Raw genomic sequence first — 22,936 nt, 5'->3', positions numbered from 1 at the left:
AACACATCACAGATGAAAAATACTAAATGTGCTAAATACTTAGAATGTTGATGTGTTTTCTTCATTTCTGAATTTCAGCTGACACTCACTGTCACTGATGTGGTTATAATAAGTTAAGTATAGGCTATAACACACATTTTGTAGTAGTGGTAACAGGATTTTAAATGAATGTTATATTTTTGGAAAAGGAAAACACAATTTGAATTTTATGATGAGATTATTTTCACACAGTGGACGTCACATGAGCCACAGAGATAGTTAAATGCATGGCGTCATGATTTTATTATGGACGTTGTTTATGTCCTCGCTTCCGGGGTGGTGGCGGGGCTTTACACGTCATTACGTTCTGCTGCGATACTATGGCGCCTCCCGACTGGATGGCAACGCTGATTGCCTTTGCATCCTTCTTCTGTGTCTTGTGTTTGTGTGTACGGTACAGGCGCGCAGGACTGCTGTTTTGGAGGAACCTGCTGAGCAACATAATGGCCCGCACGGAGAAGCCACTGTTCCGAATCGCGTGAGTATTAAACGACTGTCCTAAATGAAATAACATTTGTTGTCGTCGAGCTGATTCCCATTAGCGTAGCTTAGCAACATCTAACTAGCAAGTGTCATCAGAGGGCCGTCCCACCAAATATGTTCCCATGTAAAGTCGCGTTATCTGTATGCAAAGGAAGAAGCTTAACTAATGATAGACGGCCCTTTCTAAACAGTAGGAAGACTTTGTTTTCTCGGCATACAGATGAGTAAAAACTTATAGTTGTTGAAACTAAGTTACTGCTGGATGGTATTCTATCACGTTAGACGTGGTCTACAAGAGTAGAAAAGAGTAGCCTGCATGTGGCTGCTCTGTCTGCTCTTGCAGATAGTTGAGTAGGCGTGACCCTCCCTTTATTGTAACTATGTGGTGTGGTTAAGCTTTGTCAGCTCCTGCAAGCAGACACAATGTTGACTTGCCCCATGAACTCCCTCCCTAGGTACACACTCTACACAAGGACCAGACTTGGCTACATGTACTACAAGAGGCAAATGAGAAAGGCCAGGGAACATTACCCCGGTGGACACTCCACTGTCCAGCCCATGGAGTTCAATGGTGCGTGGAAAAAAATGGACTTTACTGCTCATTCTGTCAATACAGTGTTGGCATGTCTTCTTTTGTTATTTGTGGGGAGATGCCTTCATCATCAAAGCAGGACAAGCCTCGTGATGGTGTCAGACATTGTTCATGCTCTCTTATGATGCCTATGCTGGAGAATTGCTTTAATTGCAAAAGTACATTTTCATTTTTGTACAAATGTCAGCACACCTGGACATGTTTATATCCTACTACAGGGCTCCAGACTAACTTTTTTTTTTACTAGGAGCACAGTGGCCCCACACTTCAATTTCAGGAGCGCAAGCAGAAAATTTAGGGGCGCACACTAATCGACTTGCCAAGAAAATATTCACAAAATTCAAATTTCACCAGTGTTAAAAAAAAAACAAACCCAAAAATCTGCACATTCTCTGACTGCACATGCGCAAGTAGATGAAAAATGTACTTGTATTTATTTGTCCTGCACATCTACTTATATTAACATTGTGCTCCATATGTTATATGTCATGTCTTTGTCTGCCCACAGATATAAAAATAATACCCATCCCGGTACTGTCTGACAACTACAGCTATCTTGTAATTGACACAGCCTCCAGTGTTGCGGTGGTTGTAGACCCTGCAGACCCTCAAACAGTTCAGGTGAATGCCTCCACTGTCAGTTGTGTGTATAGAGTGTATGCGATATAAGTTTTCTCTTGTTTGTAAAGATCCTCAAATGTGGCACTGACATGTATAAAAACAAGCGACATTATTCATGCATTTAAACTGGTTGACAGGTTTAACAACACTTGTCACTTTTCAGGCAGTACTTGAGGAGGAGGGAGTGATGTTAGAAGCTATACTCTGTACACACAAGCATTGGTGAGTTTGCACAGATTGTATACATTCCTATTATTTGATTGTCTTATAGCTTGTAATTTTGTTTTGTTTTGTTTTCATGACTTAAACACTAGGAGATGGAGCTAAATATATCAATGTGAATTTTGAATGTAATGAATAGGAAACACATACTGTAGTCTAATGTAATAATGCCTAATTTTTCAAAACTTTTAAGCTCTCGCTGTTTGTTTGTAGGGATCACAGCGGGGGAAACAAAGGGTTGAAAAGGCTTCACAGCTCCTGCAGAGTGTATGGGAATGCAGCTGATAACATTCCTGGCCTCACACAGTAAGTGCAGCACAGTGCCTCTTATAGAATCAGTCTGATTGTAAAGGTTTCCTGTCTTGTTTCACTGTCAACCCTTGCAGCAGCTGACTTCACAGTAAATTATGTTATGATAAACTCACCTGTTATCTCTGGGGATGTTTTGGCCTAACAGCATAGGTCAACTGTAGCCAGGCTAGCGCCGCCTACTGGTTCCGGCAAATTTCATTTGCCTCAACCATGTAGTCAGGACACTAGCAATGCGTTTCGGTTTGCTCCGTCCGCCAGAGCGGACGGACCAATCAGCGAACAGACGGGTAAGTGAAGGCGATGACGTTGAACTCAAGCGCTCAAGATTAACCTATGAGCTTAACCGGTGTATAGCACACGTGACCACCAAGCAGCAGCGATTAGTTGAAGCAAATGTAAGCAACCGCCTCCCGGAAGCAAACGAATCCCTGTGGCTGGTGTTCAGACGCTATATGAAATGTAATGAAATAAGCGGCTTATGCATCAGGCTAGGTCAACTGAGGCTAGATGGCATAAACAACCCAAATCCAAAATGACAGCTGCAATTTTCCTACATTTTAATGTGGAAACTACATTTTGACATTAAAATGATTGAAAAAGAGAGATTTTCTGTTAACCTTTCCATTTTCAGTGTATGTTATTGTCAGTGACTCTATAAAAATTACCCACATGAATCAGCTTTTAACTGTTGCTTCACTTTTTCTTTGTTTAATCACATCACACTCTTTCTTTCCGTTCATCTCTTTATCTCAGTTTTTGATCTGAAATGACCACATCATAAGATAAGTTATAAATGGTTGCTCTGTGTTCCCAGCCCTCTCTCCCACAAGGACGCTGTGACAGTTGGCCGCATGCACTTTAAAGCCCTCTTCACTCCTGGACACACAGTGGGCCACATGATCTACCTCCTGGATGGCCAAGCGGTCGGCGCTCCCTCCAGCCTCTTCTCTGGTGACCTGGTTTTCCTCTCTGGATGTGGTGAGTTACACAGAGAACAGGATTCACAGATGTAAACATACAACACTGTGTCCTGGTTCACAGGAAAATAAAGAAACTACACATAAAATCCAAAGAGCAACACTGACCTCTGTGAGGCCTAAAATCATTCAGCACATAATGCAGATCCTTGTAACCCTCTAATGGGCATTTTATGGCACTTTTCCACCAGCGCGGCACGGCACGGCTCTACTCGTTTTTTTTTTCTTTCTTTCCCACTAGTACCTGGTACTGTACTTTTTTGGTAACGCCTCAGCCTGGGTTCCAAGCAAGCCAAAGTGATACTAAACGTGACATCAGCCGACTACCTTCCACTGATTGGCCAGAGCGTTGTCACTGCTGGAAGAGTCGCGAGCACGACTTCCGTCACGAGAATCAAACCCGCTAAATTTAAAAACACACCAACAACAGCGCCCACTGATCTGTGCTGAGACTGTTTTTATTCTTTCGTGTGAGTTAAATGACTACTGTGAGAAAAACCACACTGTGGTCTGTAATCGAGGTGCAGACGAGTGAGTTTGGAGCTGATGAGAGGATCGAAAAAAGAGAGACGACGGGGCGGCTACCGCCGTGATATGACGACCCCGACCCCACCATGGAGGAACTATGAAGAACTCAGCTATAATGGAAAAGCACCTAAACCGAGCCGTGGCGAGCTGTGACTGTGTAGTGGAAAAGCGCCATAAAGGACACAATCAGATGACTGTTTACTCTGTTTAGCCCTCAGCTAATTCAGCATCATGTTCCACATACAGAAGGAGAGAAATGCCCTAACATGTCCTCACACAGACATCCACATGGAGGATTAACTTGAATATTTGATCAACTGAGATACTGTGAAAAAATATTTAATGATGTCCATAGCAACAGTCATCATGGGGTCAACAGGAAAATTGCAAGCACAAGAAGAATCCTCTCTGTGCAGTTGTCTTTTTTGCGTATCTCGGCTCTGGATCAGCTGTTGATTGGTTTAGGGAGGCATTGTATTTAAAATTCATGTCTGTGGTTCATATGGCAACTTTTATTGCTATAGTGTTTTACTTAACTCACACACTAACCACCTGCCCCCCCGTATACACTCAAGTTCAAGATATTTAGTGCTGAATAAATGCACATCACTTTCATCTTAACTATACAATATTACTGTGCAGTATTCATTTTTTTATTTGATTTTAAATGCCTGTTAGGTTTATGGTTATTATTTTTACTACCTGGTCCAGTAGTGGCTTTAAAGAATATGATTGCATTAGAATAATTACAATAAATCTACTGCTCCCCAGGAAACATTAAACATACTCATTTATCAAAATTAAAAATTATGAATGTAGTAATTGAAGCTTGTTTTGTTCAGCATGAAAAAGCAACATCATCCTTGCTGTTTGGTGCACTGCAGGATGGAGTTTCTAGCATAGTAGCACACAACCAGCATTACTAAACACCACTTAATGTCCTTCCCAAAGTAGAATTGCTAACGTGGCTTTTTTTTAACTTCTCATTTACAACCTGAATTAAAAAGCTGCATGACCTCTGATCTGAAAGATATGTGTTGCTTTTCTCAGCAAGTCAGCCACTTAAAACACAAAACTTTAAGTTTAAAATTCAATTCCAAGTAGTAATGAAATGATCCAGAAAAGTGTGCTTGGCCTGCTTAATGCCCTGTTTTGAATTTGAATCTGAAATGACAGTAAAACTTGTTTTTCAGGGAGGATGTTTGAAGGCAGTGCAACAACAATGCTGTCATCGCTGGACACAGTCAGCTCCTTAAGTGACGATACTCTCTTATGGCCCGGTAGGAAAACTTTCCTCACTTATCAGAGACTCATTGTCAGTGTATGTGTCATGTGGTAATGGTTTGAATGTGCAGTTGTTTGGTATCTATTCTTTGCAAGATGCTCTTGTGGTTTTCCTGTGTAAAGATTTATTAGGGGGTCGTCTCTGTCAAGTTTTCTTCCACCCTCAGCTCTCTATAAACTCTGTTGGGTTCTTTTTCTAACAAGCATTTCACTTGGTGAATTTCTGCCATTAGTAACTGGAGTTGTGGCATCACACTGATGCAGTAGCACTGTAATGTTATCAGCACAGTGCACCGGGAAAGGCGCTGCCAACACTGCTGAAGAAGAGCAGTCACAATTTCCCTCAACGCATTTCCTCCAAAGAACATCTGACTTTTCCCCACAGCAGGAATAAGGATAATGATTATAACTTCATATATAGCGCATTTTTAAAAACGGATTAGTGTTTACAAAGTGCTCTGACAATCGAGAAAGAACCCGTCATACTGTATGTCAGTAATGTGGTCGTTGTTTCTTTTGCATTCAAGCACATCCAGTTTCTTAAATCATCCCCATCTGCGATTATTTTAAGATGAGATCCTGAGGAGAGAGACAGTCACAAGGTCAGGTTAAACAGTGCATACATCACCTGATTATTGCTGGCAGTTAATAAGTAATAACTCATGATAGTGACAAAGTGCGATAAATTTGTTGGCTCTGAAAGTGGTGCACGACGATAAGCAGAGGAATCACCAGTGACAGGATCATAGGCAGAGTGCCAGACAGGAGAAGGAGCCAAGGTGAGCTTATTGAGTGGCAAAGTGATTAAGAGTGTATTAACGCAAAGCCACCATTTATGTAATATTAATGTCACTTCATCCTCTCAAAACACTTCACACTACCTGATTTTAAACTATGTCCTGGACCTATAATAATAAAAGAATAGTATATTACAGATATGATTACATACTGTACCTGTATTACATTCTGGACAGACATAAGAGTAACAGTGCAGGGAATTTTATCGATTAAACTTGAGTGGGAGCCCAGTTTTTTTTTTTTTTTTACTCACCCTTTATCCAAATAGACATCATATAAAACATTGCAAGCAAAAAGAGAGATTGCTTAGGTGAAAAGAGGGAGCTAAGGGTCTGTTGTCATGAAATGTCCAACCAAGTTGCAGACTTTACTTTCACTTTCGTCCGACGTGTACGAGTGGCGATTGGCTGCTCCTCAGCTCCCTCTACCTGACTGGTGGAGAATCTTCAGTCGCGGTGGATTTCGACAAATACGATTACAGGCTGTAGGTGGAGCCAGAGGAGTTGGATTTTGTCCTAAATTACCCATTTAATGTCTGACCATCAGAATATAGTGACAGTTCCAGCAAATATGACTGAATAATTGTTACCAACTGAAGCTTTAAGACAGATTTCATTTGTATAAGCCTAATGTTTATTTTTGGGCACAAAACTCCAGACCCAACCTTTAAGCAATCAGCTAGAAAAAAAAAGAAAAAGATTTTAGCCTTTAAAATATTATGAATTTCTGTAAAATGTACAAGGTGGCTGTTCCTAAATTGTTGAATGTCCTTTTAGGGAATTCACTAAAACTGAAATATGTTGCTTGTAAAAATGCATTTGTTTGAGCCAGTTTTAATGTTGACACAGTCACAAGTACATCACATGCATGAAGACAATCAAGATGGTATCACTTCCTTCTCATTTTGAGCAAGAGAAGATCCTAATATTGTTGCATCTATGCACACACTTATAAAGTCTTAATAGAGATTACTAGGGGACGCCCATGGTGTGTAAACTTTTCAGTGCAGATATGTGCATTGACGTGAATCTTTATTTATTTATTTATTTCATTTTTGTGTGGCTATCTCTCAGGTCATGAGTATGCAGAAGACAACCTGCTGTTTGCTGCTGAGGTTGAGCCACGCAACGCTGCCAGGGAAAACAAATATCAGTGGGTGCTGCAGCAGCGAGGCCAGAAGCTGTGCACGGTGAGAATGATATATTACCATTGTTATGCTTCTCAAGCACACCGCCCCAGAAAAGGATTCATGTTGTCTAGCACCTGGGAAGGAAGGGCTTATCACCTGTGTACAGTGTTCATGTTGTCAGTGCCCAGAGAGCTTGCTCTTTTCTCACTTCCTCCTCTTCCAGGCTCTCACATTTGAGTCTCGTCTACGATAGCGTCTGCAGCGGAGCAAAGGTTCTCTGTTGAGTGAAGAGCCTCTCCAGAATTCAGATGGTGTTTTTATCTACCATCAATACAGCATGACAATTTCACAAGTTCACATCTCACTGAATTTTGCCAACTTCTGAAGTCAAAACTTATTAAGGGGTTGACTGTCTTGTTGTCTCTGGATTATGTGAATGAATTGAATATGAAATGTAGCCACTGTTATTACACTTTTACAATATTCATCTGTTGGATTAATTCCACACAATATGTTTAGCAGATCATCACATAAACAATACATTTCTATTTAGTATGTATGAGCAGTATATAATCATTACAGAAAGTTCTAAATGTCATTGCAAGACTTGAAGAAAATCTATGGAAACACAGGTGTTACCAGTAACAGTGACTCTGTCCTAGTGTTCCAGTACGCCCTAACAGTGAGGCAGTGAGCAGGTTTAAAAACACCCGAAGCAGCTAAATGGAATTCAGCCATTATTGATGTTGTTATTTACACCTGTGCTCCTTGTTATTACTTTTTTTTAAGTATATTTTTTGGCTTTTCACACCTTTATTAGATAGTACAGTGGAGAGAGACCGGAAATGGGGAGGCAGATAGAGGGGGAATGACATGCAGGAAAGGGCTGCCCGATGCAGGATTCGAACCGGGGTCCCCTGCAGCGAGGACTGTAGCCTCTATACATGGGGCGCCTGCTTAACCTCCTGCGCCACACGACGCCCCTCGTTATTACTTTAACATTTGATGAGTACTAAAGACTAGGTTTAGTATCTCAGTCTTGGGTAGTTCAGTAAAGTGCTACTTTACTGTTTCTTAACTTTCAGTGTGGTAGAGAGGAGGATTTGATACATGAAACAGTTTAAGAACAGAAACCCATTTATACTTAACCTCACTGTTGTGTGAGAAAGGTGTCATGTGGATTAGCAAACACTAATTTACTTGTATAGCACCTTTCATACAAACAATGCAGCTTAATGTGTTTTACAGTTTTTTAAAAAACAATGAAAATAGAGTAATTAAAACACAATACAATAATAAAATGGAATAAGATAAATAAACACTTCAGATTATGCCTTGATAATTACATGACCAGGAAATGAAGTAGGTGATTTACTGTTGATGAGGAGAAGTAGTGCAGGATGTGAACTGGGACAGAGCTGCAGAAAGGCAAAGCTGTGCTGAGTGTGTTCAGTTGGCAGGAACCCCTTGTTACCATTAGATTATTGTGCTAATGAATGAATAGCATGCAAATCATTGTGGATACTACAGAGATTGAAAAGGGCTGTGTTTTGATATACACTTAATTTTCAGAGTCCCTCCACTATTGGAGAAGAGAAGCAGTACAACCCTTTCCTGCGCAGCCAGACTGCTGAGCTCCATCTGGCCCTGGGCCTCCAGCAGTTCCAGGATGAAGACTGGACCCAGTTCAGAGCTCGGGTGCTCGAGGAGCTGCGGAAACGCAAAGACCTCTACAACAGGAGATAGTACTGAGGACCAGGACAGAACAGAGCAGTGAGCTCACCTCTATTGGACTGTGGTATGAAAGCAGTGACCGGCTGCTGAACTCTGAGGTACTGTATAAAAACCTGAACGATTTTGTAGACTCACAGGGCATTAAGTCAATTTTGACCTTTATGAGCTGTTTCAATAACCACTTCATTATCACATAATCCTATTAGATCTCCACATGCTGTATATTGTGATAATTTTGTGTTTATTGACAGAGCAGTGCTCATTTATTGCTTATTTACCACAGGGGCATAAACACTATTTAGATTTGCAGAGAACCTTCCTGTTTGCACAAGTAGGTATAAACAGATTTCTCATTCTGGTGTGTGAGACCCAGGGTGAGAGCAGGTCTGCACATTACATTGATTAATCAGCATGTTAGGTACTGTGTTATAAACCCCTTTTCCACTGGTTAAAAAACTTGCTTAGACCTGTTAACATCAGGTTTTTCTGGGCAATTGAAAACAGTCAAAATAACGGTATTTGGTGATTATCTGTATCTAGTTTCATATTTACATGCTGCTGAAGAGTAAGTACTTTATTCATCTAACATTTGACTTAGACTTACGTATTTTGAACATGACTGTTTTTGAATTGTTGTAGAAAAGTAAAAGTTAGAACAATAATAGTATTCTTTATTTAATTGTTCGTACTTATGCTCTTTCCTGTCTGAACTTTGTGCACACGAGCCTTTTATATGAATGTGTTTGCTGAAACCAAGAGCCACTTGTATTTCAACTTGTGTTATTAGCATTAGTTCTTCATGGAGCATGTTATTTAGCTACCGGTACTATCCTTGTTTTTCCCTGAGATGTTTTGTTTTAAAATTCAGACAAAAAGACAAAGAAATTGTCTGCTAATGGGCCAAAGGTAAAACAGATTCTCATGTTAGGATATTCTTGTGCCTCCCAGAAAATGATTTTTGCCTAAGTAATTGTTTTTTTGCATTTAGAACTGTGTTTTACCTGTTTGTAGCGGCACTACATGAACAGCAGTATATGTGAACAAGTGCTCCATTGTATTGTACGAACCTTTTGAAAAAATAATTTCTTTAGTTAACATAACAATAATTAGTCAGGACTGGGTTGAGCTATCTGTAGATATACAGTATGTTTTGCAATATTTTTGAATTGATGTTTAAACTATAATGTTTAGGTTGTTTGAATTTCTCTTTTCTTTCTTATGTGAGACTACGATTTGACATTGACTGTGACACTCGAATGAAGGAATGTTTTTGTAATGGATCTCAAAGGTAAACTGTTAGATATTTTTTATTACAGTAAAGGGTTTATTTTGCTGTGACCATAAAGAGGAGGAAAAATATTTAATTGTAACAGACATTGTATTGTGTTGTTATTTTGTATGCCTTTTATATGAAGGAAGTTCATTGTAGCCTCTGTTTAGGTAGAGATGGGTCAGGATGCAAAGGAATAAACCTTGAAACTTTTGAGGAGATGTGAAAGTGCTTCAGATTCCTCCGTTGCTCCTGTAAAGAGAGCGTACCAAAGCACCTTGTCCCCTGGTGATTGTTGACTAAAATGTTATTCAGTTTGTTTGATGCAGCTTTGCACCTTATTTGCATATGTTTGAGTTACAAACACCAACACACGGGAGACTGTTTTACTTCAGGTTATGTTTTAATGAGGAAATATGAAAGTAAAATTCTCTATTAGAGCTGTGTATATGGTACTTGTTGTCTTTATAAATGTTAAAAACTGACAGATGAGTTATTTTTCCCACTGCCATAACTTCCTTCGCTCAAAGAGCATAACCTACTTAAAGCATGTTTAGAAGATACTTCATGTAAGGAAAATAAAAAAGTAAGCTGCACTTGCTATGGATAAAGCAGTTTCACCCAACAGCAGCAAGAAGCTGTAGGATTACAAGGTGTTGTGTTCTCAGTCGACCTCATGTGCCAGATTGCAGATCTGCTTCAGAATCAGTCATTTTTATTAGATTTAATGAGACAACGTGAAAGTAATATCTTAGAGTTAATGAGATAATAATATGAGAGAAAGGAAAATGGTAGCTAATACCGTTGTGATTTCAACATCACAATTCCCTGGAAAACTGAATCTGTGAACATGAAGCAGCTTTTTTCCCCAGAAACTCATGACACAAACAATAGATAATCGCAAACAAAGCTCAGCCAGAAGCAGCTGCCTTGATCAACACAAACACAATCTATCACTGTGAAAAGTAAACTAAAAAAAACATGCATAAGAGACAATGCAAACAATGTAATGCAAATACAAGTTATATGTCTTCTAGGTCAGCTGGTGTTATTATTTCTCCATGTAGACTATTGTCAATGTTTTTACTGGTTGCAGAGGTAAAAGTCTGGATAAGATGAATGATAGTTGAATTACATTATCTGGTCTGCTGTGGTGCACAGCAGTCAAACAGCCTGCTCTGGAAAAAACATGTACAGGAGCCGGTTGCACCACCTCTCACTAAGTGTTTACTAACCTTAGTAAATGTGTAAGTGTTTACTAAATCAAGATTTAGTCATTACTAAATTAAAATGGGTTGCACCAGTTTTACTAGGAATCACATAGAGCTAGTAATTACTAAGTGTTTACTATATATTTACACCTACCCCAGGGGTTGTGTAACTGTTTACTAGTTACAGTTAGTCGACACAGGATCAAAGCCAACTGAAAAAAACAACAACGACTAGCTTATAATGGCTCGTTTAGAGAGGTTTGCTTTACAAAACAGAGAACCTGCCATTAGGAAAAGGCTTTTGAGAGACAGAGTCCACAATTTTGATGTATCCACACCACTTTCCGGAGAACGACGCTGGGTGTCGCCATGACACTCCATTCATTACATTTTAGATTAACGTTAGCTGGGCTAACCGTTAGCTGTTAGCCGTTAGCAGTGTCTTAAATAACTCATGACAGCCCATGAAAAAAATATTTTTCCCAGCGGATATCCTAGTTACAACATGACTGAGCTAACTGGAGTAGCGTCATGTCGTGTCCGACAACGGGAGGGTTTTGACAGCTGACGTGTAGTTTGCTGCTGCTGTTGTTAGCTGTCAGCAGCAGCGAAGCTAACGGCTACGATAACCAGACTAGTTGCAGAGGCGTGCACACAGAAGTGGTGGTGTTTGTTCGGTAATTCGTTTTGTAGACTTGACATCAGATTAGTCGGGGCGGTTTTGGCAGCCCGGAGCCCCCACATTTGGTGGCTAACGCTACCAGTTAGCCGCTAACGCTACCAGTTAGCCGCTCACTAGAATGCTACTACGGGGTGAAACAGAAGTTGAAAACCGACTTCCGTTGTGGTGTGACGAAAATAAAGTGGTGGATATGATGACTTTGATATTTACTGTCGGTACCGTTTAAATACGCGACCACATAATGCGGATCACGGACATGCTAACGTTAGCTGCGGCAATTTAGCATGGGTCCGAACGGGGCTCTACCTCCGTTGTTACTCTGCGATACTTCACTACGGGGTCGATGCAGAATGTGGTTGGGGACACAATTCAAGTCTACAACGGTACTGTGTGTCGGGTGGCAGTGTGAGTACCTCAACGTGCAGCTGCCCGTACAGGTAGAAAAACCACAACATTGCCGGCTTCCCGGATGTGGTGGCATGTGTCGCACACTTCAAAATAAAAGCGCCCAGCTGTTCCTGTGTACATTCTGCTCCGCACGCTGATTGGGTAGCCAAGTTGTTGTCGTCACTTAATGCGACTAGTAACCTGCTAGTAACCACTTAAGCATTTACTAGATACGGGATTGCATACACTGGCGTGGTGCAACCGAAATTAGTAAACAACTAGTTACAAACTAGCTAGTAATTACTAAGGGTTTAGTAGTGGTTTAGTAATTACTAAATCCTGAATTTAGTAAAGAGATACGCCAAACTGGTGCAACCCCACCCTGAAGCCCTTTTTTTTTTTAAAAAAATAGAGTAATGAGTAATTGCACAGAGTGTTCTGGCAATCTATGACCTCATAACTCTAACTACAAGTGAGCATTTTATGGTTTTATTGAGGTCTTCAATTTAGTTAAGTATTATTAATACATTTTAAAGCATTTATGCTTTTTAATGTTATTTCCCACTGTCAGGACATTATATATTATATCTAAAATAAAAGAGAAAGACTATCTATCTATCTATCTATCTATCTATCTATCTATCTATCTATCTATCTATCTATCTATCTATCTATCTATCTATCTACCTACCTACCTACCTACCTACCTACCTACCTACCTACCTACCTACCTACCTACCTACCTACCTACCTACCTACCTACCTAGTACCTACCTACCTTCCTTCCTACCTACCTACCTACCTACCTACCCCACCCCTTTGCAACGACGGCTCTCAGTTGGTTACGTTGCCCCTCGCAGCCATGAGAAAGTAGCAGGGGACTGACAGTGTTGAAGCCTTCTTCTCTCCAGGCATGCTAATGCTAAGATAGCCTTCTCCAGTCAGTGCTACTGTGAGAGCCAAACTGCCCCCGGTCTTTGTAGTCTCCACTCCGTTCCCGGAGCGTCACTCCGCTCCACGTTTCCGGGCGATCTCCGCGACGTCACACCAAGGAAGTGGAAACGGAAACACTCACCAAACAGCTGCAGCAGGTGGCTCTCGGGCAGTTCTGTCACAAATCACTACGTCTCAGTAAAGATGTTGAAGGCGGTTATTTTAATCGGAGGCCCCCAAAAAGGTGAGAGACCGACCTCGTCATAGTCGTGTTTTTGTACTGGGCTCTGAGTGTGGGTAAAGGAAGCTAAGCTGCTAATGCTAACAAGACGGTGTGATCTTGTTTACACTGACGTGGCACAGGAGGTGACAGCACACAAGCAGAAAGAAAACAACAGTCTAAACTTGATTAAATAATGAAATTTTATGACCATAACTAAGGGACAACCCGTAGATATGAATAGTTGTAGCCTACAGGAGCTTATTCATTTACCCATTAAACTTAGCCTGTGTCAGTCCATGTAATCCTATTTTAGAATTAAGTATTTACATGGGCTATGTTTCAGCATGTGTAACGTCTGCTATTGGACAAAGTAAATTAATATAAGCGTATTGGAGTTACAACCCATGCACAAAGTATTTGTGAATATTCATTAAAGCATCAGCTGCTTTTGAATTTTTATGAATATTTGGTGAGAATGAAATGGACCAAGTTGAGAACAGAGATGAAGTAACCGGTCTGATCTCTGTTTGTAGCACTGTTTTCTTACAGTAACAGTTCTGTTATTGATCCAGTAATCTATCTTAAATGTCTGCATTTGTCATCACCAGAGTGTAAACTTTTTCAAAGATTAATGCACTATTAGCCTTGCAGCTGAAAATTTTAATTATTCCAGTGCGTGTTTGTGCCCATCTCCAGGCCTCTCTGGAAACCGGTTTATCAAACTTTATTGAGTAGAGATTCCTTTAGGAGCCAGAGGGGGCCGTGCTACATCATGAGATATGACACAATGAACAAGGAAGGGGTAAAACAGGCAGCGCAACTATTAGTGACGTGGAAGTTGTAGTGCTGCTCCCAACGCAGTAGGCTACACACCCCTCATAATACAAAGAGTCCAAGAAATGCTGATGGTCAAAAACGTGAGAGTCCTATGGTAGTAGAGGAAAGACCAACAGGTGCTGTTATTGACTCTTGTCCTCTGTTGATTATTTTTGATCAATTACTACACTAATCATTTTGTGCAAAAAAAAAAAATCATAAAATAGTTTTTAAAAAATTGTCATTTTCATCCATTTCAGGTGTCTTGTTTTGTCCAACCAACTGTCATAATATGATAGAAAACAAAGAGAAACAAGAAATCTTTGTGTTTGAGAGGATGGAAACACTTTTTTCACCCTTTTGTAATCAATAATTGCTGTAATGATCAGTCTTATCAAAATCATTTTTCTGACTAACAAATCAAGTAATTGCAACTTTGTATTTGATATTGTAGCACTACTTTCTTGTGGTCAAAGATGACTATTTAAAATGTCACATTTGTGATTACAATTATCATATAAAATATGCATACTTTTTGGATTGATTTTGAAATACAGAGGAATCATGGGGAAAAGTAATGTGGACGTGAGTAACAAACTACTTACTCAACAGGTACGAGATTCAGGCCACTGTCATTTGAAGTTCCCAAACCCTTGTTTCCAGTCGCTGGTGTTCCCATGCTGCAACACCACATTGAAGCATGTGCCAAGGTGAGAGTTAGTGTGAACAATTATCTTGTGATGCAGAGAATAGCTTTTTATGAAATCAGTACATTAACTTACATCTTTTTTGTTACAGGTACCAAATATGAAGGAGATTTTGCTCATTGGTTTTTATCAGCCAAATGAAGAACTAACCAGATTCCTGGTTAATGCCCAGCAGGAGTTCAAAATTTCCATCAGGTGAATATCTGAGCTGAAAAACTGGTTTACAAGAGTTCTTGCTAAACCAGTACAAATAAACATAGTTATGTTCATACTCTCCCTGCACATCCACAGCAGTGACTTATACAGTATTTCTTCCCATATATTTGGGGGATTGTGGGAGTTATAACCTCATACTGCTAAGATGTCAAGATACTTTTCTTTTAACTCAGTCTTTTATGTATAAGTGACACTAATTTTCTTGCCGTAGGGCACCACCATTGCTCAATGACTTAATTATGCTGTTCTTCCTTACTGTTCACGGCAGGTATTTGCAAGAATATGCAGCCCTGGGCACCGGAGGAGGCATCTATCACTTCAGAGATCAGATTGTCTCTGGCAATCCAGAGGCTTTCTTTGTTCTGAATGCAGATGTCTGTTCAGCGTTTCCTCTCACAGAGATGCTCAGCTTCCAGAAAGAACATGGAGAACCTAACAGCTTTGTCATCCTGGGGACAACGGTGAGATTTCATTAATGACAGTTAGTAATGTCTTACAAGAACTTCAAGAATATAGTTTAAGTAAAACTCTGAAAGTACCGGTACTTATTTTATTCATTATTATTTGTTTATAACAAATTTAGGTTCTTTCACGTCAAATTGTGAAATTTGATGAGTGCGAAAACGTTCATTGCTTTTCTCTCATCAGGCAAACAGAACACAATCGCTCAATTATGGCTGTATCGTTGCAAAAGAGGAAACAAATGAGGTATTGAACACTTTACTTTTTATTTAGCTAAATACTGAATCCTTGTGTGACCTTGGATCATAACTGCTGCTACTTGTTAATGCAGGTCCTGCATTATGTGGAAAAGCCCAGCACATTTGTGAGTGACATCATCAACTGCGGCATATACCTGTTCAACCCTGACATCTTCCAGCATATTGGCACAGTCTTCCAGAAGAATCAGCAGGAGATGTTGTTGTGAGTTGAAGCCCACCCCCCTCCTCCTCTCCCCTCCTCCCCTCTCCTCTCCTCTCAGGGGATCTGTGTGTGGGAATGCATGTGAAAACCATTTACTCCATTTCTTTGGTTCTCTTCATTTGTCTTTTTTTCCCTCCCACCATGATTTCCGTTTCCTCACACACTCATCAGATATCCATACGATGGGTAAGTTGGTACATGTAGGCTGCACGGTGTGTCTGTAGAGCACTTAATGTTTGGTGTGAGCTGTAGAAAGACCACCCCACTATAAGGCTGAGTTTGCATAGGATGCTTTGTGTTTTTGTTGCCTGTGCCCTTTTTCTGTGCACCTTTTTTGATGAATTATACAGCTCCTGTTTCCGTAGCAGCTTGATATTATTTATTTATTCATTGTTGTTATTTATTTATAGTTGTGTCTTTTAGCAAATATTATAGTGGTGTCTTTTGACCAATTTTTGCCCTTTGAAAGGCAACTGTTGGGGAATGTCTTTGCCTGTCAGAGATTAAAGGTTTGACATGTTAGGAAATGTGCTGCTTTGTTTTCTTGCTGCAGCATAGATGAGAAGACTGGTACCACTCTCATGTTTGTTTGGTAAATGTAAAAATGACAGATCACCTTTTTTTCTTGCTGGGATCTAAGAAAATAGTCTGACACATACACCAAGTCAGTATTGTGTTTAAATTTAGTGTTAATAAAGTATAAACCAAAGCAGTAAAACTGAGCTATAGCCTACAGGTTCTGGTGAGCAGATTTTCTCAGCTTTGGGCTAAGCCATGTCTGCTCCCCCCCTCTGTTTTCTGTTTGTTAAGCTAACCAGCTGTCCATGCTTAAATGACAGATATGAGATCAGTAGTGATCTTCTCATCTAACACTAAGCCAGGAAGCAGATTTCCTCAAATGTACAAACAAGTTTATTTGAAATATCCACATCCACAGATTTCTTTCTTCTTTTTTCTTTTTTTTTAAAAAAGCTTTGTCTATAGGTTTCATTTTTTTTCCCTAAAATTATTGTTGCTTTCTCTCTCAAGCGTCAAACACTGCATCCTGCATTTTGCAACAGCCTGCTCATCTTTTGAGGCACAACCAGAACATTCAATGATTATCTTTCATGTTGTTTCTTTAGGTTACTAGCAAAGACTAAATAGATAACTCATATTTGGGGAAAGTTTGTGATGCATCGTTGGCAGTGAGAATTTGGTGTTGGTCTGGTGTCACATCCATTCTTGCTCTGTTTGTTGGCTGCTTCAGTAGCAGCTAAGCTCTCCCTCTGAATATCTGAAAAAAAGAAAAGGTTCCCGTCATATAACAGTCAATATATGCATGTGGATGTACAGAGCCTCGGTCACGCACACAATCTGAAATAACACAGGGGGTATGAGTAAGTTAAAGGTTTGTTTGGAGCTTTGACTATTTTTCACTTCACACTTGTGTGTGTTTTTACATTTTGTGTTGAACTAAACCTAACATTTGACACCCCAAGGACACTTGAAATATATTGCAAAAAGGTCAAACCACGCTGCGCATAATTCACCTACTAACATCAATAGCGCTTAAATCAAGCCGGGCACTGAATCAGCAAAATTGTTGAACACATCAGAGATACTTGATAGAAATGAGAAGTGTTATACTGCAAAAGTCTCTGAGGGACAACTCTGCCTCAAACCACATCTCAGTCTTTTTGGTAAAACTTTGATTATGGGTGCAATCCTTTAAGATATTCTTTTCATCAATATTTAACACTCTGTTTCTTCTTGGGGCTCTCACAATACACTATGCCAGAAACCCTGATTAATATGGAACACATAGATTCTTTCACTTGAGTTTTGGTTCACTACTAGGTAATCAGCTTTGGTTTCATCCCAGCGCTGACACCATCAAAGTTAGTATCAGTGATGCATTTTAACTTGCTGCTCTCATTTTCATTCTGCAGCTTCGATTGTAGGGCAATAAATTTCATGTTTTTCTTTGGCTCCGAGAGACTCTGGGGTTTACAGAGCTCCTTGGTTGATTTCTCCACTCAACTAAATATTTGAGGACTCTCAAAAACAGTTAAAATACACAGGGGGCAAGGAGAAAGCCACTGAAACCCTTTATTTTTTCCTAATTCCGCTTTTTATTTTTCAATAGTCATACAATTTCTAGTAAAAAAAAAAAAAGAGAGAGATAACCGAAATGCATTCATTACAGCTAAATTGTTTTACTCATTTGAAATGGGTGGTTAGGAGTGAAATACAGCCTCTAAATGAATGTGTTTGGTCTGCAAAAGAAAATTGTTGATTGTTTTCATTGTTGGAAAGGGAGGATCATTGGCTTATAATGCACTTAGTTTTTAATGATTACACTGTTTATGCACTTAAAATTAAAGCAGAAGTAAGTGATATATTTGTGTTAATATAAGTCTTAAATAGTTATATCTTCCGACAGCAATCACTTACATAGAGTGTTTGGACTGAAACACGGGTCTGTCAGTCACTCTGCTCTGCTCTGAGCCGAGGAGAAAACATTTATCGTATCCTACAGTTTTTATCCAATGAGGAGAGAGAACGGCATGCAGGGCTGTGTGTGCAGCCAAGGGACGCCGTGAATGTGGCGACGTAGGGACGAGGACTGTTATGGTGCGTTCAAGGAAACTCGTATTTTTCCGACCGTGAAGTGGTACCAGTTCGATCTGGTACGAGTTTACCGGTCGGAAGTTACGAGTGACTATAGTGACTTTCACCGGTAAAACAGGTCGGAAAAACACGAGTGGGTTGCCTGGAACGCTACAAAGTCGTAAGTTGTGACTTGAAGCTGTAATTTACGATTTCAAAAGCCTACCTGGAACGCAGCATTAGCGAAAACGACCGGACCACTTACTTCTGCTTTAACACTTATGCGAAAATACTATCAGTTGGTTCTTTTAAAATATGCGTTTGTCATATGATGTCACCTTTTAAATGGAGCTAAATCAAAGTAATTCTCATGTTATAGTATGTTTTTTCAATATGAATACCAGCTTTGTCCTGGAATTCATTTTAACTTTGACTCCAAAGTTTGATTTTGATAAGGCGCCTGGCCTCAGTTTGTAATTCAGTGCTATAAACTGATCATCTGTCTATTGCAGAGAGGAGCCAACCAACGGCTGGCACCGAGCAGAGGCCATCAGGCTGGAGCAGGACATTTTCACTGCCCTGGCAGGACAGGGCAAACTGTATGTGTATAAAACCCTCAGCTTCTGGAGCCAGATTAAATCTGCAGGGTGAGTGAATACGTCATAAACACTGTCAGGTTGAACAGCACATAAAGTAAGCTTTCAAACACACACAGTGCCATCAGAGGGATGCTGCTCTAGCATAAATATGGGATTCCAACTTAGTTTATATAGTATTTAAACCAGCACTAAGTAACTTTTCAACCTTCATATAATATTTTCATAACTTTTGTGATGATACATCGACTTACAACAAGTTGAATGACACCTCTGTCATGGCCTGAGGGGGTCTGTATCTCTTTCTCTGGCACTAAGCAGCTTTGAGGAGCATGGTAGGAACCCTGCTCTCACTTAAGTTTCACTTTCACTTTTGCGAGTCACAACAAGGAGGGAACAGGCAAAACGGCACTTTAGCAATGGATTATGTTTGTGTTTTCACTTTGAAATGATCCACTGGAAACAGAAACTTAGTTTTGATGTCTTCTGTTAATTTTAATGCAGGATATTTACAGGGCTTCACGCTACTGTTCATGGGAAATGGAGTCTTCCTTCAGGCAAAACACTACCGCTTTGGTCCACAGGCGCTGCCAAACTCAACCAAAACTGAAAGTTCTTTAGTACTGCTTTAAAATTGATTTAGGCATAGACAATAAATTTAGTTCACATCGCAAACATAAGAGAGCAACCATCTCTGTAAAACAGACACTTTTAACCCCACAATCACACCTCAAAGATGAAGTGTGAACTTACTTTGTTGTTTCTCTCAGGTCTGCAATTTATGCCAGTCGATTGTACCTCAACCAGTATCACAAAACCCATCCTGAGAGACTGGCTGTAAATAAGGAGGGAGGCCCCAAAATAAGCGGTACGATTCAAAAGCCTTGTGTAGCTCCACTCTCCTCACATTTACGTATTTAATGTATTTAACATATTATGTATTTAATTTTTTTGTTTATGCCTTCCCCAGGTAATGTCTACATTCACCCTACAGCCAACATTGACTCCACTGCTATGGTAAGAGTTCTTCCATATTGTGTTGTGCTTAGCTCAATGAATAGGTATTGCACACACAAACACATTAAAAGGTAATTTCTACTTTTCTCTGTGCAGTTGGGTCCCAACGTCTCCATTGGCACTGGAGTTACTATTGGTGCTGGGGTCCGAGTTCGAGAGTCAGTCATCCTCCATGGGGCAAATCTACAGGTGAGCCTCTGTGAAGACCCAGTGGTTTACAAGATGAGCTAGACTAGAGGAAAGTTTTCCTTCACAGGGAAGCGTGACCAGCCACAGCTTGTTGTAACACAGGGGTGTAAGCTTGTTGTCACACAAATTGGCATTCTGCTTGGCCAAAGTGGCATTTCCGTCAGCCACATGAGGGCTTTTTAATGGTCTGTGCTTGTCTGGTATTTTGGTGTCTTGCCACGCGCTGCACTGGGAGTTAGTTGCACTTTACTTTAGCCTCCAAAATATGCATAAAGTGACAATGTCATTTTCATTTATTTGTGGCATTAACAGGTGAGCTAACACTAAAGATCAAGGTTAGGTTTGGGTTATGATTAAATATGAGCAACCTCTGAAACTTTTAACTTTGGTCACAGTGCGCAAGGCATCAAATTTGGAATTAAACTGGACCTCAAACTAATCGAGCTGGAGTCAAATTTATCTGCTCGTTCACTGTCAGTGACATCTTTACATTTTATTACTAACATTATCCACACTTCAGCTGTGACTTCTCTGAAATGAATCTTAAAGCTCTTCTGTCACACCAGAAATACTGTTGCCTGTGCCTCTCACAAAGATGTCATTTTTAACGATTTTGAGGCCATCATAATTTAATCCCATGTCTCAAGTGATGACTGAGAGCCTCTGAAATGAATTTAGACTGCATGTGACTTATTGGCTTTCACTGCATATTGCCTATGAGGACAATTTGTTAGCTTAGGTCTACGCCCAAATAAACACCCCCTGTTATTAATCTGGTTTTACAAGTGCGCTGATGCCCACGATTATTTCACATGTGGTAACACAGTCTAATTCAGTGTTTGTAGAGACGTCAAAGTCTTTGATGCTTCGGAGGCTTATCTTGCTGACAAATTGTGAATATTTAAAAACTTCTTCTCAAAGTGTCTTTTTGTCACATTGTTCTTCCTGAAGGATCACTGCTGTGTTTTGAACAGCATTGTGGGATGGGATAGCACCATTGGAAAGTGGGCAAGAGTAGAAGGAACCCCAAGCGACCCAAACCCTAACGATCCCTATGCAAAGATTGACAGTGAGACCCTCTTCAGAGATGGAAAACTCACTCCCTCAATTACTATTCTCGGTAAGTGAAACTTGCATTCCTCAAATGAATTGTTAAATATTCATCATATTCAGAATCAAAACAAGTATTTTTGTCAGAATTTTTAAACAATGTTCTCAGAAATTAAAAGTTTATGGATGAATGAGGGGAATGTTTACCCTTTCCAAATTTTGGTTTTTGCAGGAGTTTATGTAGAACTGGTGGGTTTCGTCTGCAGCATGTTTTTGGATTAGCCATTCAACATATTTTTGCACATGTTAGTCTTTTCCAGCAGTGAGTGGTTACTGTGGTACGAGAAGCATTTTTCCATCTCTCCTGCAAAGTGCACATCATTATTTTTTGTGCAGCATTTCCTTTCAAAACAGTGCTCTCAATAGTCAAGAGGCTCAGTGATTTACTCTCTTTTCTGTGTTTAATGTTCATCATTGTCTCTTCAGGAGGAGGTTTCAGTTTTTTCCAAGCAAACTAGAAATTAAACACAGTATAAATAACAATATAAAATTACAAACATCATTCTTTTATGTTATATTGGCACTACACTGCAAAGACTAACTCTAGCTGTGCTTTGTCTCCTCAGGTTGTAACGTGACAATCCCCTCAGAGGTGATTATACTCAACTCAATTGTCCTCCCACATAAAGACCTCAACCGTGGTTTCAAAAACCAAATTATTCTATAGTTAATCTTCCTCGTGCTTCTGTCCACTTACTGTCACTGATGAAGGATGAACCTGGACGACTACTGGCACTGCCTCTGAGTTACTGTATATAAGATGTCAAAAATGAAGATATGGGACCTTCATTAAATAGTTTTGAAAGATAGATTTTTATATATTTGTCCTCAAGTCTTTATGCACCATTGGATGTCAGCAAAGTTGGAGAGAGGCTAATCACGCATGTTGATTCACCTTGAACAGCGTTGTCATGCCAGAGGTTTATATTGGTTTTTTTTTATTAACTTTACCGAACTGTAAAATGACTACGGACACTGTTTTGTTGGGTGTAATGTGATGTTAAAAAAGAGTTTAAAGACACACATGCTCTGTTCCTCAAGGACACAGTTTGCAGTTTGAGACTGTTACTTGAGCATGAGAATGGTGATGGAATGATTAGAAAATAAAAATCATGACAACTAACTGATTAACTTTCCGAGATGATTATTTATGTGGTGCTCTGATTAAAACCTTTCAGTATCTCCATTGTAAATAGTATATCAGTCTGAGGCAGGCGTGAGATTTACTTCGTAATCAAGTAATGCTGCCTTTTAAAATGTAAACTCGGTTGGGGGTCTTAGGATAAGCAGCAAGAACAGATACTTAAAGTTTGTGTTCGCAATCACTGAGGGAGCTGTTCCAAA

At 39.9% G+C, this 22,936-nt stretch overlaps 2 protein-coding genes across 3 annotated transcripts; both read left to right on the top strand.

Annotated features, from left to right (window-relative positions):
* Nucleotides 1-306: 306 nt before the first annotated feature.
* Nucleotides 307-10,437, top strand: pnkd (PNKD metallo-beta-lactamase domain containing). Its single transcript, XM_085765167.1, has 9 exons — nt 307-517; nt 978-1,093; nt 1,623-1,735; nt 1,899-1,957; nt 2,171-2,263; nt 3,084-3,247; nt 4,968-5,054; nt 6,930-7,045; nt 8,558-10,437. Exons 1-9 carry the CDS (start codon nt 360-362, stop codon nt 8,729-8,731), a joined length of 1,080 nt encoding a protein of 359 aa, XP_085621293.1. The 5' UTR covers nt 307-359; the 3' UTR covers nt 8,732-10,437.
* A 2,889-nt stretch (nt 10,438-13,326) lies between these two features.
* On the top strand, nt 13,327-22,723 carry gmppaa (GDP-mannose pyrophosphorylase Aa). Of its 2 annotated transcripts, XM_085764513.1 has the most exons (13): nt 13,327-13,446; nt 14,854-14,951; nt 15,040-15,143; nt 15,433-15,625; nt 15,813-15,872; nt 15,958-16,088; nt 16,260-16,274; nt 19,193-19,327; nt 20,047-20,144; nt 20,247-20,293; nt 20,390-20,482; nt 21,434-21,602; nt 22,159-22,723. In XM_085764513.1, the coding sequence occupies exons 1-13, from the start codon at nt 13,407-13,409 to the stop codon at nt 22,257-22,259; spliced, it is 1,284 nt and encodes a 427-aa protein (XP_085620639.1). In that variant the 5' UTR covers nt 13,327-13,406; the 3' UTR covers nt 22,260-22,723. The 2 variants fall into 2 exon arrangements, with proteins under 2 accessions (XP_085620639.1, XP_085620640.1); XM_085764514.1 differs by lacking the exon at nt 16,260-16,274.
* The last annotated feature ends 213 nt before the right edge of the window (nt 22,724-22,936 follow it).

Source organism: Trachurus japonicus, chromosome 21 (genome assembly GCF_045865225.1).
Source record: "Trachurus japonicus isolate A0001 chromosome 21, Traja_1.0".
NCBI lineage: Eukaryota > Metazoa > Chordata > Actinopteri > Carangiformes > Carangidae > Trachurus > Trachurus japonicus.
Note: the sequence above shows the minus strand (reverse complement) of the source record. Positions and strands in the feature narration are given on the sequence as shown.